Raw genomic sequence first — 19,800 nt, 5'->3', positions numbered from 1 at the left:
CGTGTAAATAAAATTTCCATCCTCTAGAAGTGGGATTTCATTGCGATCTCTTGTCATTTTTCGTTGGTATGTTAGAAGGACATTGCACATTAGGTAGTATCGTATGTAAAACTTTGCATCAAAGAGCCAGGTCAACAATACTGCAAATGTCTTGCAGGAAAAGGGACACACCACCTTTGAGGGGGTACTTGGCCGCTCCAGTGAAGGCTATGACGGGCGAATTGATACCATTGCTGTCAAGCCAAACGCGTCCCATGCCTACCATCAGGTTTCAGACATGAGAGAGCCAGATGTCCAAATTTCAAAAAAAAAAAAAAAATTCCCGTGCTTTTGCATTAACCTGTGGCTGTTGAATTTAATAATGAACTATATCGAAACAAGTTAGGGTCACGGTACTCTTTGTCTCCTTGATTGTCTGCGTTTTACACAGGAAGAATTCAAAATAAAATTTAAAAAAAATCATGATTTAATTTCCTTTTATTAAACTGTACAGATGATGCATACTGTGATGAGCTAGTTTCCTAGTACAGTACATATTTACATACAGGTCTCAAAGGGCTGAAATAGGCCTAACCTACTTTTAAACTATGAAAGAATTTACACATAATTTTGTACAGATTTTCGGTGAACCAAAGAATAGTCCTATCACTTCTCAGCCTGATAAGGATATTTCGTATTAATCCATGTAGCTTAAGCAAGGTTCATAATGCCTCTTCTTCTTGGAATCAACGTCTTTGCCTAAGCACTTTTTCCTTCAGTTCTCATTTCTGGGTCGATTATAAAGCCGATCTTCTGCAGACTGGTTGATTACGATGATGTAAGCACGTTCACTGGATCAACATCTGCAACAAGACCAACTACAATGTTAACAGATCTTAACCCACGATCCATATATAGATAGTGATAGCATGGCGGATCTTGGATTCAGCTTGGTGTTTGGCTTGGAGGCTGAGTTGTAGGTTTGTGACTGTGAAGTTCGATGTGATTACGAGGACATTTCAATATAGTTTATACTCCTGGTATTTTGTACCTTCAATTTAAATACATACATACATACATACATACATACATACATACATACATACATACATACATACATACATACATACATACATACATACATACATACATACATACATACATACATACATACATACATACATACATACATACATACATACATACATACATACATACATACATACATACATACATACATACATACATACATACATACATACATACATACATACATACATACAGTATTCTATGTAGACTCTTATGCCTTTCAGCCTTCCGTCTGCAAGTTTCTGTGAGTGTACTATTCGTCTCCACAACACTATACTATAGTGCTGATGCTTCTTTCGCTTTTACACCTTTTTCAAGGAGTCCCTAGCCTGTCAAATGGAAATGGTTATCCTTCACATCTATAGGCCCGAGACTTGCTGAAAATGTTGTGAACGTGCTCGGTAAATGTATGTGAAGCAAAATGCTAGTCTTACTTACACATCGCCCAGTGATAATATTTTTTAACCTAATGGTTTAGGGACCTTGGTGGATTGGACAGTCCTAGCAACGCGAGGGCAAGAAAAGTCATTGTTCAAAATACGACCGAGATGCCTAACCCTGTTTATAGTAACTGCGTATCCCACATCATACGGCACAGAACAAATATATTTTTTTATCTCTCCTATGGATCTGCAAGTCCCAGGACCTAAACCTGGTCCCTTTGCATGTATGTATAAAAACTAGGGATTTTTTAAGAAAAGAGAAACTCACCTAAGATAAGTCTCTACTTACCTTAAAGATATTCTCTATAGGGAATAAATTCGTATCTGTTTATGTATTAAACACATAATCGGAATGATAAAAGGTACTTTAACACACATCAGTATATCTTTTATATAATGGATGGATTTTTCTCTTGGTGGGAAATTTAGACTTTTGAAAAAGTATCCTAATTAATCTATTGCCGCGATCATGAGATCCAGCAGAGATATGATCTAGGACACCTAGAACTGTCTTATTAATGTAGCGGCATATCGTCTGTGTCTGTAGGGCTGCGTCTGTTTGTGAATTGGGGGGAGGAGTTTGTAATTGTGGATATTACCCTGTTCTTAAGCATTTGCAGCGCAGGGATGTGTCCCCAGGATTCGCAGCCTAAGTATTGTCTCTTTTGAGTTTGAGTCGAACAGGGAAACGCCTGTCTCTTAATAGAGGATACAGAGCGCACATACGAACTTTCGCTCTGGCGATGTGATCGCGCCACAACAACTTCCTGTCCAGAGTCATACCCAGATACTTAGTCCTGCATTGCCATGGTAGTGGGGGGGGGGATAATGATCTAAAGTCAGGGGTGAGACGTCCAGTCTTCTTCTAGTGAATATCATGGCAACCGTTTTAGTCGCGACAACCTTCATAAGGTTAACATTACACCAGTTCACAAAGAGCTTTAAATATTCAAATAAATATTTAAATATTTAAAGCTCAGGTGCCCCCTAGCCATAGCGTACAGCGTAACACCATCAGCATCTTGCCTTGGGGTACTCCCGCTTCTATTCCGCGTAGAAAGCAGCGCCACAGCGCTCTCCATCTTCGCTCACGAAGAACGATCTTCTGCTGAGAAAAATGGCTACCACCCGAGCCAGGTATGGCGGCACATATGCATCGAAATACATTTTATAAAATAACGTGGGTGCCACACTGTATCAAAGGCATGCTACAGAAGAAAGAGGGCTGTTGTACTGTGCACGACACACGGAAACAGCCACTGAAACTATTCAATCGAACATTCCTTTGGAAGGTGTCCGAGGTGAAAAGGCCGTGAAGACTTACTTAAGCTTGCTTAAACCGTAGGAACTACCCGTGTGAATTTATTATTTATGACTCCTATAATTGGCGCTTCATACGATACACAAGCAATAATTAGCATAACAATCCAGGTTTAGCATAGATGATGCTCTTTATAGTACAAGCTCAATATGTCGGCCGTCATTCATTACAACTCCTGTAGTCGAGGGACAATGTTGTGAACAGCACTGTACAGCATATGCATAGGTACGCTAAGAAATTGCCGTCGGATGTCTTTTAGCATCCCTGGCCAGAGCCATCTGCTGGTCATTTTTTGTACTATATTTTGATGTCAATAAAACCCCATGCTCTGTCAATCATGTGTGTTAATTAATACCTCTCTACCTCCAATATTCCGTGAAGTATTGCCTCGTCAAATGTTAATGGATTTTCGGTCACCCTGTACCTCAGATACATGCACTAAGAAAAGTAAATGGAAAGTTTGAATGTAATTTTTGTAATAAAGTGTGATAACAAACTCAGTGAAAGAATTGTTTTACTTTAAATTGTCTACCATGTACTATATTCGACCGAGCTTGATAGCTTAAGTGCGGCCAGTATCCAGTATTCGGGAGATAGTGGGTTCGAACCCCACCGCCGGCAGCTCTGAAGATTGTTTTCCGTGGTTTCCCATTTTCACACCGGGAAAATGCTGGAGTTGTACCTTAATTAAGGCCAGGGACGCTTCTTTCCCACTCCTAGCCGTTTCCTGTACCATCGTCGCCATAAGACCTATCTGTGTCGGTGCGACGTAAAGCAACTTGTAAAAAAATTAAACGTTACTATATTCATGGAATAATATGCTTTATGTATTATTATTATTATTATTATTATTATTATTATTATTATTATTATTATTATTATTATTATTATTATTATTATTATTATTGTTTTATGACCACATAGGATCACTTTAGTCAGTCCGTCGTTCAGGTCTCTTTGAAGGGATTGTTCGGGCTTTGCGGTCCTCCCAGTACTTCTTCAGACGCTCCGATCTTCGTGCCCTTTCCTCGGTTGAAAGTGTCCGTGTTGTGGGTTTGTTTTGTGTAAGAGTAAAGTGGAGGTTTGTATTCTTGAGTTTTGTATTCAATTTTATCTAATTTGTGGCGTCTTCTGCTGTAAGGTCTATTTCCTTCAGATCCTCTCTTAATTTTCTGATCCATTTACATCTTGTTGTGGTATTTTTTGAGACGAGATTGTGTTGCACTAGTTGTTTCAGAAGTCTCGAATCCTGCATCCTCATGATATGTCCAAAGAATCCCAGTCTCCTCTTCCGTATAGTATCCGTAAGCTCTTTGTACACGACTTTGTTAGATATTATCCGCCACTGCCCATCTTTCTGGTATTTTTTTGTTGATGCAGGTTCTTCCAATCCTCCTTTCAATTTTCTGAAGTCTGTCATTCTTTGATCGTTTATTCAGGTGAAAATTTGTTTCTACTGCATATGCAGCTTCCGCTTTTATAACTGTGCTGTAGTGTTTTATTTTTGCACTTATTGATAGACATTTCTTTTTGTAGATGTCCCATGTTAATTTTTGTGCTTTAGCTAATCTATTTGTTCTTGTTTGGATTGAGATTTTTCACTTAGGTTATGTGTTATTACTTCTCCAAGATATTTAAATTGAGTTACTATTTTGATTTTATTACCATTTATGGTAAATTATTTTAGTTGTGTTGGTTTTTGGGGCATACATTTTTTTTGCTTCTTTTATGTTAAAACTGTTAGTAATTCTAAATCGTCAGCGAAACCCAGGCAACTTGTTTTGATTTTTCGGCCATTCTTTATTTTTGGGGGACATTTCCTAAACCATCCCCTTATTACCATTTCTATTATTATTATTTTATTTGTACATGTTTAAGGTCTAAATTTAAAACAGTAACATAAATAAGCGAAGTTTCAAAGGTAGCATAATACTCGCATACAGTAGGCCAAGCTCTGGGGGTGTGATTAGTGCAGTTGCTTAGCTGCTGGATTTCTAGCCGGACGGCTGGGGTTTGAATCCCGGTCGATCCAGGTTGGAAGTTTTACTTAAAAAATCCGACCTTAAATCCCTGACCAAAATTAAGATGAGCCTGGGTGGCTCAGAAATAACTGGGACAAGCCGAAGAAAATTTTTGTGCAATAGACCAAGCTCTAAACTGTATAAAAAGGCCTCCATTGAAGTTAAACAGCGATTTTGGTATTTCTAATTTCATTTCGTGAAACATATACAGTATGTTGTATTCAGACTTGAAAGTGAACGTTTATCCGCTACACGGAAAAACACACAATCATGAATATGTTTTGGGGCTTGGAAGTCGAGTGAGTGAGTAAAGGTTCCCCTCTTAGTAGCCTCTTACGACATGGAGGGGAGCAGATAATTAATGTAACCTTTCAATCCACCCACAGGGGAGATAGAGTTCCGATAGATCGAAAGAAAGAAAGAAAGAAAGTAAGAAAGAAAGAAAGAAAGAAAGAAAGAAAGAAAGAAAGGAAGAAAGTATTTTCTCCCTTCCTTCCGCAGTGTTCAGAATTTTAATTAATGTTTTCCCGATTCAATTATTTGCCATTACTGTATTCACATTAAGGTCTTAAAAAGTCCAAGAACAACACCTTCCAAAAACACGTCTTTCCGTCCACCAAAATGGCGTCGTTCTTCCATCCATATGACGTCACTGGTTGCCTGGTTACGGTGTCGGTTTTTGTCGACGCTGGTTTTTTTTTTGTATCTCCCGTATGGAACTGCATGTCCCAGGACCTAAATCTGGTTCTTTTACATGTAGCCTAAGGTGTCAAATCTAGAGCAATTTTAAGAAAAACGAAACTTACCTAAGATAAGTCTCTTCTTACCTGAAAGATATTCGCTATCGGGGATAAAATCGTATCTGGTCATTTGTATAGAATACTTTAACACTCACCAGTTTTATCTTTTATATAATAATAATAATAATAATAATAATAATAATAATAATAATAATAATAATAATAATAATAATAATAATAATAACCACGGTCCTCGGGTTTTATGCCTGGTGTTGTGTGTTCAGTCATCAGCCCGAAGGCTGGCTGGATCCTCAACAGCTCTGCCATCAGCTGTCATAGATGGCCTAGGCATCACTAAAGAGGCGTACTAGGGAAATGAGGACTGAGGTAGTTTCCCGTTACTTTCCTCACCGAGCCAGAGTTGCTGTTACATATCAGTCTGCCAACCCCACTGAAATGCATACACCAACCGACCCTATGAGCAACATTTTCACACCATTCATAGCAGGGACTGGCTGCATAAGGAATGGCATTACTAGCATCCCTCATATCTCAGTCACTTTCATATTGTCAAAGCCAAGGATAAGACAGAGACAGATCAATGAAAGTAACAAAATTGCTCTAGCCCATACCAGAAGACATAGTGCACTGTAAACACTAGGTCCTGCCAGCAAAGGCATTTATGCCTGGTAAGAAATTTATAAATTTGTAAAATTCTTCTAACTTATTGTATGCCGCGATCGTGAGGACCGGCAGGGGTGGGACGTCCAGTCTTCTTCTAGTGAATATCATGGCAACCGTCTTTGTCGTATTAACCTTCATTCGGTTAATGTTGCACCAATTCTCAAAGAGCTTTTATATATTTAGATAAATTTAAAACACCTGGAGCTGTCTTGTCTATGTAACTTCGAATCGTCGGCATTCGAAGGGGCATATATGTAGTTTACGTAGATTCGTATATCGTGGGGAATTTGGCCCTGTTCTGAACCACTTGTAGCGCTCTCACGTAAGTTTTAGGGATGTATCCCCAAGTTTCGCTGCCGTACATTAGGACAGGCCTAATGCAGGCTCTTTTTGAGTCGAATAGCCAAATGCCTGTCTCTCAATAGAGGGTACAAGGAGCACATATGGACTTTTGCTTTCGCGACAGCCTGCGCAATGTGATCACTCCACAGCAACATCTTGTCCAATGTGATACCCAAATATTTAGCCCTGGGTTACCTTTGTACGGGCGTATATTTTAAAGTCAGGGGTGGGACGTCCAGTCTTCTTCTAGTGAATATCATGGCAACCGTCTTTGTCGTATTAACCTTCATTCGGTTAATGTTGCACCAATTCTCAAAGAGCTTTTATATATTTAGATAAATTTAAAGCTCAGATGTGGTGTAGCCATCACTTACAGCGCAACACCATCTGCGCATTGCGCTGTACGCATGTGCGGTGATCTGGGAAGATCGTCTTTAAAAGTAGGAAAGATCACAATATGAAGATAAAGTTGGAATTCAAGAGGAAAAACTGGGGCAAATATTCATTTATAGGAAGGGGAGTTAGGGATTGGAATAACTTACCAAGGGAGATGTTCAATAAATTTCCAATTTCTTTGAAATCATTTAAGAAAAGGCTAGGAAAGCAACAGATATGGAATCTGCCACATGGGCGACTGCCCTAAATACAGATCAGTATTGATTGATTGATTGATTGATTGATCATTCACCATGATAGTGTACAGCATCGGTGAAAGTGTGCTACCTTGGAGTACTTCCGCTTCTATTCCTTGAATAGAGGAGCGCTCTCCATCTACGTTCATGAAGAACAATCTTCTACTCAGAAAGCTGGCTACCATCCGAGTCAGGTATGGAGAAGTGGGAAACCACGGAAAACCACTTCCAGGATGGCTGAGGTGGGAATCGAACCCACCTCTACTCAGTTGACCTCCCGAGGCTGAGTGGACCCCGTTCCAGCCCTCGTACCACTTTTCAAATTTTGTGGCAGAGCCGGGAATCGAACTCGGACCTCCGGGGGTGGCAGCTAATCACGCTAACCACTACACCACAGAGGCGGACATTATTATTATTATTATTACGGAGCTTTATGTATGATTTCATTTGCGTAAGATCCAGGATGCTTTCATCTGTTGACTAAAGATCCTTTTCCTTTCTTCCGTCCACTTGGTACCTGCTCTATTTGGTACTTCATTCTCTGGAGTAACTTCCCACTTGTCAATTTTCTCTCTATATGTATTTCGATTCAAAATGTCTTCAGGTTGAATTTGTGCGTCCTTCACGTCCGCTTTTGTTTGTTGTATCCAAGGGATATTCTTCAGTTTATCAACTCTTTCAAGAACTTGGTGGGTTACTCTGGTTTCTGGAAGCATCTCAACATGTCCATAAAATTTTAGCCTTCTTTTCCTGAGGTCTGCCGCAATATTAGATACTTTTTTTGTGGATTTCCGGGTTTGGAGGCGGTACCCTTCTTACGTGTGTCTTGGTCCTAAAATTTTCCTCATGATTTTTTGCTCTTCTTTTAGGATATTTTCCAGTTCGCCTTTTTATGAAGCGTTAGAGTTTCCCTTGCATATAAAGCCTCAGGTTTGATTACAGTATTGAAATGTTTAATCTTAACGTGGAGAGACATACATTTCTTGTTGTATATTTCTATTGTTCTCCCATATGCTCTTCTGAGTTTTTGGACAAGGTTGTTTTGGGCTATTTTTTCTTGTCTGGTTGGTTCGAGGATTTCGCCCAGGTATTTGAAGTGAGGGGCTCTGTTGGTTTGTCCGTTTTTTGTATTGAGACTATGGATGTCTAGTTTTGAACAGGAAAATTCAGTTTTCTGGAAGGAGATATGAAGTCCGACCTTTCTGGCACATTCTTGGAGAATTTCAACTTGCTTTATCGCTATGACATCATCCCTGAACTAAAGGGCCAGGTCATCCGCGAAGGCTAAGCATGGAATTTCAAGCTTGTTTTTTGTGTCCCAATGTTACTGGGTTCCAGCTATTTTGTGCTTTCAGTTATTTTTCCCATTCCCTCATCACCTTATTTAGGACGAGGTTGAAGAGGAGGGGTGACAATCCATCTCCTTGCCGGACACCGGTTTTTATCAGAAATTCGTCTGAGATTTCTCCCATGAATTTTACTCTTGACTTCGTGCCTGTGAGGGTCTGTTTGGTCAAGTTTAGCGTTTTGGAGTCTAGTCGCTGTTCTTTCAGTATGCTGAACAGGGAATGACGATCAATGGTATCATAAACCTTCTTGAAATCTACGAAAGTACAGATGATTGGAAGGTTTCTGAGAGCCCTGAATTTTAGAGCGGTTTTGAGGTTGAAGATCTGTTCAGTGCACGATCTGTGAGGGCGGATCCCAGATTGATATTTCCCAATCTTATGCTCGAGTTGTTCTTGGATTATTTTCAACAGGCATGCATAATAATAATAATAATAATAATAATAATAATAATAATAATAATAATAATAATAATAATAATAATAATAATAATAATAATAATAATAATAATAATAATAATAATAATACGTTTTAATTAGGTTTAGGAGACAAAACAAACTTATTATTATTATTATTATTATTATTATTATTATTATTATTATTATTATTATTATTATTATTATTATTATTATTATTATTATTATTATTATTATTATTATTATTTGCGCGTAGAGGCGCGGGGCTGTGAGCTTGCATCCGGGAGACAGTAGGTTCGAATCCCACTATCGGCAGCCCTGAAGATGGTTTTCTGTGGTTTCCCATTTTTACACCAGGCAAATGCTGGGGATGTACCTTAATTAAGGCCACGGCCGCTTCCTTCTAACTCCTAGGCCTTTCCTATCCCATCGTTGCCATAAGACCTATCTGTGTCGGTGCGACGTAAAGCCCCTAGCAAAAAATAATTATATTATATTATATTATATTATATTATATTATATTATATTATATTATATTATATTATATTATATTATATTATATTATATTATATTATATTATATTATATTATATTATATTATATTAATAATAATAATAATATCCCCCTCCCCCAAGGGAAAGTCTTGTGTACGCCATTAGTTAACAACGAACTATGGCTAGTATGAGGTCAGTTCAACTTATGTCCGCCATTTTACCTTGGGTCAAAACATGTAGGGGGGTGGGGTTATCTACTGAATACCAGTGAAGTCGACTGGGATTGAACATTAATTTATGTTATGCATTGCGATTACTAATCTTGTTTGGGAATCTGCGTAAGGAAACAGGGTAGTTACTTAATACATTTTAATTAGGTTTAGGAGACAAAACAAACGTTTTTATTCTTACATAATATGTACCAAGGGCGGTGCGTGGTATCGTCGCAGTGTTGCACAACTCCCAATAATTTTACACTTCGTATGTCGTATTTTCTTCTAAATATTTAGTTTAATAAACCTAACATATATTACACACGTACATACATACATACATACATACATACATACATACATACATACATACATACATACATACATACATACATACATACATTATCATTATAGACTGTTATGCCTTTCAGCGTTCAGTCTGCAAGCCTCTGAGTATTATATATTCTAAACATTTGTTAAAATCAACCATCTTTGATCGTTCGATGTACTAATTTATCGTAATGTAGGCTACCCATAAACGCTGCCGGTTTGCTTTGTTACGGCAACTCCCAAGCGGACAGCAGCAGGGACGAGCCTGAAGGCCGCCACACGCAAAAAGCTAAACTAAGCTAAGCTACATTTTACAGATCACCTGGCGCACAACACTTTTTTGCCCGGGGTTCTAGCAAACAGTCGTATGTGTGTGGCTTTCGTGAATTACTTCAATACAGCAGCTATTTTATTGCATAATTGTTTCTTTGTTTGTTAATGATCATGGAAGGCAGACCAAAGGATAAAAGACTGATTAAAGAGATACAAAAATATACTTGTCTGTCAAATTATTAAAGAGATATAACCACGAAACAACATGGCAACAAATAAATGAAACTATAGAAATTGATTGTACGTATCATTTATTGCTTTTACATACACTCATGTTCATAAAAACGAGAACACCTTGAAAGACTGGAGGTAGGACGTTCGTATTCACAGGGCAAGTGCAAGGAATAATTAAATGATTCCACCAGTACGACAATTCCCTTTTATTTCTAGGTTTAACTTTAATTACTCTAACTATAATTCAATGATGACGTGATATTACACGAGAGGGAACATATCAGGGCCTTCATACTTTACCAGTAAGTAAGGGATTACGATGAGGTTTATTATATTCTGAAGAAATGATTAGCATTTGAATCATATCGGCCCTCAGGCGCACCACCACCGACTGGTAAAATGTGCCTGCGGCTCTCGTTGTCGCTATAAACCGAAGGTAATGGATCAGTGTGACTTGAGCAGGCGTGCAGGGTGCCTCGCAGACGTATGCGAGAGTCGTACCGTCAAATGAGTGAGTCTGAAAGAGGACGCATTATTGGCATGGACGAGATGGGTCTGGTCGCATCACCCAGACCAACCCCCGCGAAGATGACACCTCATTCGAATGGTATTGCAGGACAGACCTGCGTACTCCTCGGCTCTGGCGCAACAGTGGAACAGTGTAACACATCGTACACTGTCAGGAATGACAGTCCGTCACTGTTTATTACGGTCTGGGTTACCGGCGGGTCGTCCACTTCTCTGCCTACCTTTGACTAATGTGCATAAACATGCTAGACTGCAATGGTGTATGGAACGGCGTCACTGGAGACAGAAATGGCAGCAGACAGTGTTTTCGGACGAATGCAGGTTCTGTTTGTTTGAAAATGATGGCTGTGGAGGCGAATTAATAAAAGTGACCGGCGTGGGTTAGCGGTCTATTTTTGCGGGAGTCTTCGAGGAGTGAAGTTGTCTATTCGGCAGGAGTCTTCGAAGTAGTCAGGTCGTGAGAAGTGTTTACTCACCGCGTGTGCGGAGTTAGAGAGGTCAGAATTTTAAGTCTTGATCGTGTGTTGGGACATTTTAACACTCGCTCAATATGCTGTACTTTACTTACAGTGACTCGCATAATTATTCGGACAGACATGATTTATTACATTTTTCTTTGTATTAGTGATTTCAGTAATAATAAATCACTGATATAAATTGAATACAAGTTTCTGTAAGGAATATAAAAACTAAACGTCCATCATTCTTTTAATGAACACTGTCAATGAAAATATAATAATTAAAAAACAAAATAAAACCAAAACCAAAGATTGGACATAATTATTCGGACACTTTCCTTTTTTACTTATGTTCCTAAAGGTTCAGTGCCTGGTTGTCTTTCCTTTTATTTTAATTACTTCCCTGAGTCGATTTGGCATGCTCTCCATTGATTTCCGGGTGTAATCGGGAGATATCTTCTGCCACTCTTCTTGAAGTCGGTTTTTCAACTGTTCTGTAGATGTGATTGTTGTTTATCTTATTTCCTTATCAAGTTCGTTCCAAAGGTTCTCAATCGCATTCAAGTCCGGTGATTAAGGGGGAGGATGAAGCACCTTTGGGCAATTAAACAATAACCACATCCTTACATTCCAGGTCATATGCTTTGGGTCGTTATCTTGATAAAACTTAAAATGTTCACAAATCCCCATCTTTTCGGCACTCTTTTTCATATTGTCCCTCAGTATTTTAAGGCATTGAAAGTGGTCCATTTTACCCAAATAAAAACCATTTCACCAACTCCATTCGTCGACATGCACCCCCACACTATTACATGCCCACCGCCATCCTTCACAGTTGCTTTCAGATTTTTCTCTTGAAGCTCAGTATTAGGACGCCGCCAAACCGTTATCCTCTCATCAGACTGAAATATGTTAAATCTACACTCATCAGCAAATATAACGTAATTCCACCACTCATTGTCCTCTCTAACATGCTTTTTGGCAAACAGCATTCTCTTTCTTCGATTTATTTGATTTATGAAGGGCTTCCTTCTTGAAATACGACCGTGAAAGTTACCTCTTCTGAGCACTCTCCATATTGTTTAGGGATGCACTTTCTTTCCAGTGTCTGCGGCAATCCCCGTAACGGGTTTTGGAGCACTTAACTTGGGTTCTTTTTTGGCTTTCTGGTGATATAACTCTCTTCTCTCACAGAGAAAGTTCTTGGACGTCCCGTATGCGGTAGATGTTCAGTCCTATCTTCTTCCCGGAATCTTGTGATAATATCAGAGACTGTACTTTTCTTCATTTACAACATTTCAGCAATTTGACGACTTTTACCTTTGGCTTGGTGGAAAAATTACTAGCTGCCGCTGTTCGATTGTGCACTCTCTTCCTCTGCGGTCCATTTTCTCTTAAGTTGAACACAGTACTTTAACTCACTGAATGTTTACGTTCATACAGTCCGTGGCTCCTCTATACACGCCCTCTGCATGGCAACTGACTTGTGTCCGAATAATTTTGTTGAAGCACGTTAACTGCGTTCTGGGGTTCCAGGGTCACTGGTTCTCTTCTGTTAACTAAAAGTACACATTTCAACGCCCTGTTGAATCTGTCAAACTGGGTTCTGTCAGAAACTAGTTTGCGTGTACAATATTTTCTCTGAAATATAGGGACAGTGTGTAGCAAAGGCTATAATTACTAACGTGTCCGAATAATTATGTGAGTCACTGTAGTTATTCATCACTAGAAGCGAGCTAAGAATATTTTGTAGGCATGGGGAGCTTCTAAGAAGAATGTCGAGATAACAACTTGATCATTACGCACTAGCATTTCTGGGTGGAAATGAACGCTGATAAATTCTATTTTAATGTCTACGAAATTTAGGTGGATGAACAATTCGATATGAACATTTACACGTATATTTGCCTGCCTATACCTGGGTGGAGTAAAGTAGATTTTGATGGGACACGAACGCCTGATAGATAGCACAGTTTCCAGTCCAGCATTGTGTACTGTGACCATATGTAGAGTTGTGACAATACGGGTGAAGTGCGGAGTGAAAGGGAAAATTGACATAGTTAAGGTGTTAACAAGCAGTGAGTCGTCGCGCGGCTGAACGAGAACTGGTTTTCACGGTCACGGAGAAGCTACGACCGATTGTTGTAGATAGTAACTGGCAGGTTGCATGAACCACGTTGTAATACCGTGAATGAACGGGTTGTTGTACACAGGTTCCGAACCAGCAGAAGAAGCAAGACATCGGGAACGTGTTTTCTACGCTAGGATGGAAGTCCATGGACTGCACGAGCTTCAATTTGAAGACATCACAGTGAGCACGGCTCATCGCTAAAAAAAAAAAAAAAAAGGGAGCCAGCTCACCGAAAGCAGGCGGCGGATTTGACTAAATATAAGTATTGATTTGCAGTGTCATAATGTGCTTGTGCACGTGTTTTAATGTAGCTAAGGGTAGTGATGGGAAGTGTGAGACGAGGTCTCGAGATTTCTCGGGATTTCTCGAGACTAGCGCAGGCATTATTTCTCGCGAGAAATTTCGAGAAATCTCGAGAGCGTTGTCCCCGCAATGTGCGGCGAGCAGCATGTCGTAGGCCTGCAGGTAGTCGGAGCTGAATGTTGTTTGTTCCGAATATGCGAATAGCCAACCACGGGCCTTCTCGTTTTCGTAAATACATGTCAACAAGCGACTAGGGCTTTCATTTATACCAAGGTCTATTTTGACGCAGTGTAACATAATTATAAAGGATACGCATTCGAGCATTGTATGCACCGGTAGGTGCACGAATGAGTGGTTTAAGTACAGAACCTGACGGCTACTGTAGGCACACGTAACTGGATACTAAGAGGTGTGCATTATTCGAACTCAAGACGAGGCAAGATGCGCCTTGCTGCATATGCAACCACCATTACGTATGAGTAGAATGTGCAATCTAAATTTTTATAGAGTATTCGCGTCATCAATTAGGTAGGTACTTCGATATATGACGGTGCAATGTGAACTGTGTCGAATTGTACGCGACAACTTGAACGCGATGTCCGAAACGCAACGTAAGTCGTGGATGTCGGTTATTTTTAAAAGATGTCACATAGCACAGCCCACTGTGTTGCTTATTCAAAAGAACTAAAATACTTCTGGGATGATCCGGCACTTACAAACGCATAATATCAATGAAGAGGAATCGTCACAGAACACCTCCGGCCCAGTCTGAATCACAAGAAGCTACCCTGCCGACAACGATTGTGAGGCATCCAGGTAGGATTACATCCTAATAACAATTATTAACAAATTATACGGGTTATTCAGCTAAGAAGTCACCTGACATAACTCGTGAACAGTTTAAGATACTGGCATTCTGTATTCATTTTCGTTAATGGTAAGGAGCTCATAGTTCAACATGCAGTGCTTTCATAGGATTTTGACAAAATTTATCGTCACACACGTTTCTATGTGAGAACTGCTGATGATAACTATCAAGCTTACACTCGTAGTTACTGGGACGTTGCACAGCTCGCAGCACACGAGAATCGGTCTCGAGAGCGTTGCCCATCACCCCTGTTACACGTTCCACTCATGTGTAATTGGGGTTGCGTATGTAGCAAAGCACATCTTCCCCGTCTCAGGTTCGAATAATGCACGCCTCTAGTATCCAAGTAGGTGTACATCCTGTCTACAGTTATTCACAAATTATGCATTGTTATTCACCTAAGATGTCCACCCCAAATAAGTCGTGAACAGTTTAAGATACTGACATTCTGTTTCCACTTTAGTTAATGGTATTAAGGGGTTCATAGTTGAACATGCAGTACTTTCCCAGGCTTTTGACAAAATGTATTGGCTCACACGTTTTCATAAAAGAACGTTATTTCACGCAAAAACTGCCTATGATATACTATCAAGTTTACAGTCGTAGTTACTCGTACGTCGCACAGCTTGCGCTACAGGAGGATCGGTCTCGGGATTATCGCGAGAGTCTCGAGATCTGCGACGTCAGTCTCGAGAGTCTCGAGCGAGAGCGTTGCCCATCACTAGCTAAGGGGATAGGTTAGGGTTTATTCTGTAATTTCAGTAGGTTTAGCTGTTGCTTGGGAGGACTACGTCCTATCTCAGTAAACTATAGGGAGGCTTGTATATTTAAATCTAAATAACTATAAAGTACATGTGGATCGATTGCATGAGGTCACAGCTTGCCTTTTTCTTACAGTGATTCTATAGCTGAGTGGTTAATGCCATTTTTTTATAAGTCATATTCATGCTTTTAGCCAAGTTTCATAATTTGTTTGTCTTTTATGTTTGAGACGCAATTAACGTCTCAGGGCTTATATTTAAGTGTAAAAGGGATGTAAATTAAAGTCAGAAAGGCCTAGATTCATTATATAATGGGATTTCAAAGTGTATGAGAACATGCTGTCACGATTTCCGATTTATTACATGAAATGTGGGTCAGAATGTGTATGTTGTGGAGGTTGGATCCACAACCTTTGTTAGCGTCATCTTCATGATTATGCGCATGTGAATATGAGTGTACTTGTCGTTGTCATTATTGGTGTGAATTTGTGATTGGTTCACAATTTCCTCGATCGCAGTTTCGAATTTCAAGTTCCGAATATAAGAATCAGGTTTCTTTAAATATTTTGATTATTATTATTATTATTATTATTATTATTATTATTATTATTATTATTATTATTAATGCGAGCCTCCGTGGCTCAGACGGCAGCGCATCGGCCTCTCACCGCTGGGTTCCGGGGTTCAAATCCCGGTCACTCCATGTGCGATTTGTGCTGGACAAAGCGGAGGCGGTACAGGTTTTTCTCCGGGTACTCCAGTTTTCCCTGTCATCTTTCATTCCAGCAACACTCTCCACTATCATTTCATTTCATCTGTCAGTCATTAATCATTGCCCCAGAGGAGTGCGACAGGCTTCGGCAGCCGGCACAATTCCTATCCTCGCCGCAAGGTGGGGCTTCATTCAGTCCATCCCTGACTCGGTCATTGACTGGAAAACAGGTTGTAGGTTTTCGTTAATAATGCGATTTTCTCGAGTTGAACGTGTAAAATATTTCAGCAACTTTCAGATTTTCAAACACGAATCATGTCTATGGTGGTAATTTCTCAGTCTTCTAATTATTATATTATAGCAGAGTTCGTCATTTTATTTAAAGTTGAACTTAACAAGCTCGAGTGTTCATGTATGGGACCAGGGCGATATTTTTTTTTTTTAGAGAGTGAAAGAAAGACGACGTCATTTATATTTGTGTACGATCTGGCAACTTTAGGACATGTGATGTATTGTGTGATGATGAGTTAGGAGACGCGTTCCTCATTGTTAAAGGCCTGCATTTTCATGTTTGAGTAATTTGCCTCGGATAGACTCGTGAGCAGCGTGTGTTAAGGGTTGGTCCCTGGATATTTTTGGTATATGCTGCAATTTTGGGAGACTGAATCTCCGCTTTTGAGTAATTCGGCAGTGTGGTAGGCGAGGATGATTTGTGTTTCTATCGAGGAGAGTTTTGTATAGCAGTCTATTTTGTTGATTTTATTGGTATTTTGTCTATGTCACTGCGGTTGATGCTGTTGACGAGATTTTATAGCGCGACGTTGATATTTTGAGTAATCCTTCATGATATGACCACGCTGAGGATTATTTGTGTCATGTAATCTTTTTTAGAGACCAACGTTGAGTTATGTGATGAAAGTCAAAGCCCACTCTGTTTATTTTCTTGAATTTTGTGCCGTACATTTTATTTCAGGAACCTACGTTGATTTATGCTTGACGTTGTAAGGTTCACCAGATGATTGGTGTTTTGTCATATAATCTATTTCAGGAAACTACGTTAAATAGGAAGTGGTCGCTCAAAGTGTAAAATTTATTTCATTAATATTATCCATAGAGACTGTGTGAGTGAGAGTTGCCCGAATGCGGCATGCTTTTCTTGGTGATGCCAGAGAAAATATGACATGTTTTTGCTCTCTGACTTTTGTATATTTTGCCATTTATGTGATTTTTATTGTGTGTGATTCCAATCCATAGCTGATTTGTGTTCATGTGGATACGCACTATCGAGGTGTATATTTTGGTAGGATGTTTTAATACTCAGCGTATTTTTGTATGTACAGTTAGATTAGTTAGTTTCGCCCCGAAGCGCATTAGAACACATTTTTATTTTAATATTAGGGACCCCGTCTACAATGTAAAGTGTGCGGGAAAGGGGAAATACTCATCTGAAGTGGAAATAATTAACAAACCAGCCAAGCGCGTGGTGCGGACACGCTAGCCAAATCGTCTCTTAAGAAGTGTTAAAGTTTATAATCTGTTCCTAGTCCGACTCGTTGGCTGAACCGTCAGCGTCCCGGGTTCGATTCCCGGCCGGGTCGGGAATTTTAACCTTAATTGGTTAATTCCAATGGCACGGGGGCTGGGTGTATGTGTTGTCTTCATCATCATTTCATCCTCATCACGACGCGCAGGTCGCCTACGGGTGTCAAATAGAAAGACCTGCACCTGGCGAGCCGAACCCGTCCTGGGATATCCCGGCACTAAAAGCCATACGACATTTCATTGTTCCTTGTGTAAATGTTAAGTACGTGTGTCGGCGTACATTTTTTTATTTGTAAATGTATATTTCCTCAAGATGAACTCTCTGATTGAGACAACCTTTGAATCATGTACATTTTTTGTCACACTTTGATTTCAGTAGTCTATTTCCATTTTTTTAGTTTATTTTAATACACGTTGTCCTCAAAACGGACGTTATGCCTCGACTTTCATCATTTATAGCTATTACTTGACCTCGTTCACATTAGATATATCTTCCCCATCAAATCCAGGGTGCAATTTTAAAGTTATTTTCGTAGTCTGGCTTGTTCGAACTGAGCACGCCTGGGAGCGGCTGACTAGTCTGAGGAAGTTTACCTTGATGGTAGGAAAAGGGGACAACACTACTCCTTTGTCGGCAATCACTCAGAATAAATCGTGGTGATTTCCCTTGGATTTTTCCGGTTCTCATATCAAGTAATCCTATTAATGGCCCCATACACAAGAGCCATACTCTATATTCTCATAACCATGTAAAAAATATGTAACCTTTATTTACAAGCTCGTTAATGTGATTATCCCAATGAAGATAATTTCTAGGTTCTTACAGAAATCTCCATGACGTACCAACAGAGTAATTAAAACTGAGAGGACTGGATGAAACTTACAACCTGACCTTTCGTGTAACACCTCACAGCATTGTCGAGGTCCTTTTGAAGTCGCTCACAATTCTGTAAGTTATTTATTACTCTCTCTATACAGTATAACATCATCTCAAAAACCCGATGCCGGCATATAGCCTACTCCTGCTCAACTTCGAACGTCCCCTCTAACGGACGAATCACCATCAACAGCGTCATACGCCCTCGCTCCATATGAATAATGCGGACAGGTTTCCAGTCTTCTGGTACGTAATCTTGAGATCAGAGATTGTATACCACCACCTCTCCTACCCTGCCAGCCAACATTCTGACGATGAACATTTATTCGACCGACGAGACTCGAACCGGTTAACCACGGTGTCGACCGTTTAGACTTGACGCCTTAATGATCATGACCACCGGGTAGACAAATACTCTGGTATATAAATAGATCGGAGAATAAATGAATTAGGAACTGCCCCAAAAAGCGTTACAGTCCTCTTTCTTAGAAATAATAAACGCAATGCCGGAACTGTTGAGGATCCAACCAACTATTGGGCTGACGACTCTACATGCATAGATGTTAATTACCATAGGCTGAATATTTAATGGGTCTACCGTGCTACATCTTCCTTGTGTTATGCATTTTTATAGGAAATGTAATTCATACTTGTAATTTTTTTAAAGTCGGAAACTATGACAGTGAAGTTTGTAAGATAATGTAAGTAAAACATAGCTGCTTTAATATTAGTCAAAAATAGCAATCGGAGCTTGTTGAACAGTGGAAGCCCCGGTCAGGCCCCATTCGCTCTTTCAGTGCCGCTGAATACTCTACGACTTTCTGTACTGGTGGGTCCTTATCAAGACGGTCGCGGATAATAACGTCACACTGCTTGTACATTCTGAGCGTGACTAAACACGTCTCTATCGAAACTGCACTTAAACCTACAGTAGTACGGTGTAGATTTATGACCCCGTAAACACGGCAGTTTTGAATGTTTTATTGGTTTGGATTTTGATACAAATATGTCTTATGGCTGGAGGTCATTTGAAAATTTGTGCCATGAAATTAGCGATACAAGAT

At 39.7% G+C, this 19,800-nt stretch overlaps 1 protein-coding gene across 1 annotated transcript in view; it reads right to left on the bottom strand.

The window, feature by feature from the left end:
- Positions 1-470: 470 nt before the first annotated feature.
- LOC136879018 (golgin subfamily A member 6-like protein 2) overlaps positions 471-19,800 on the bottom strand; it is a 182,762-nt gene continuing 163,432 nt past the window's right edge. Inside the window, exon 3 of the mRNA XM_067152722.2 lies at positions 471-842. Within this exon, the coding sequence (XP_067008823.1) occupies positions 836-842 (7 nt within the window). The 3' untranslated portion in view covers positions 471-835. The remainder of the gene's footprint in view (positions 843-19,800) is intronic.

This window comes from Anabrus simplex, chromosome 8 (assembly GCF_040414725.1).
Source record: "Anabrus simplex isolate iqAnaSimp1 chromosome 8, ASM4041472v1, whole genome shotgun sequence".
In the NCBI taxonomy this organism is placed as follows: Eukaryota; Metazoa; Arthropoda; class Insecta; order Orthoptera; family Tettigoniidae; genus Anabrus; species Anabrus simplex.
This window is presented reverse-complemented; position numbering and strand designations above follow the sequence as displayed.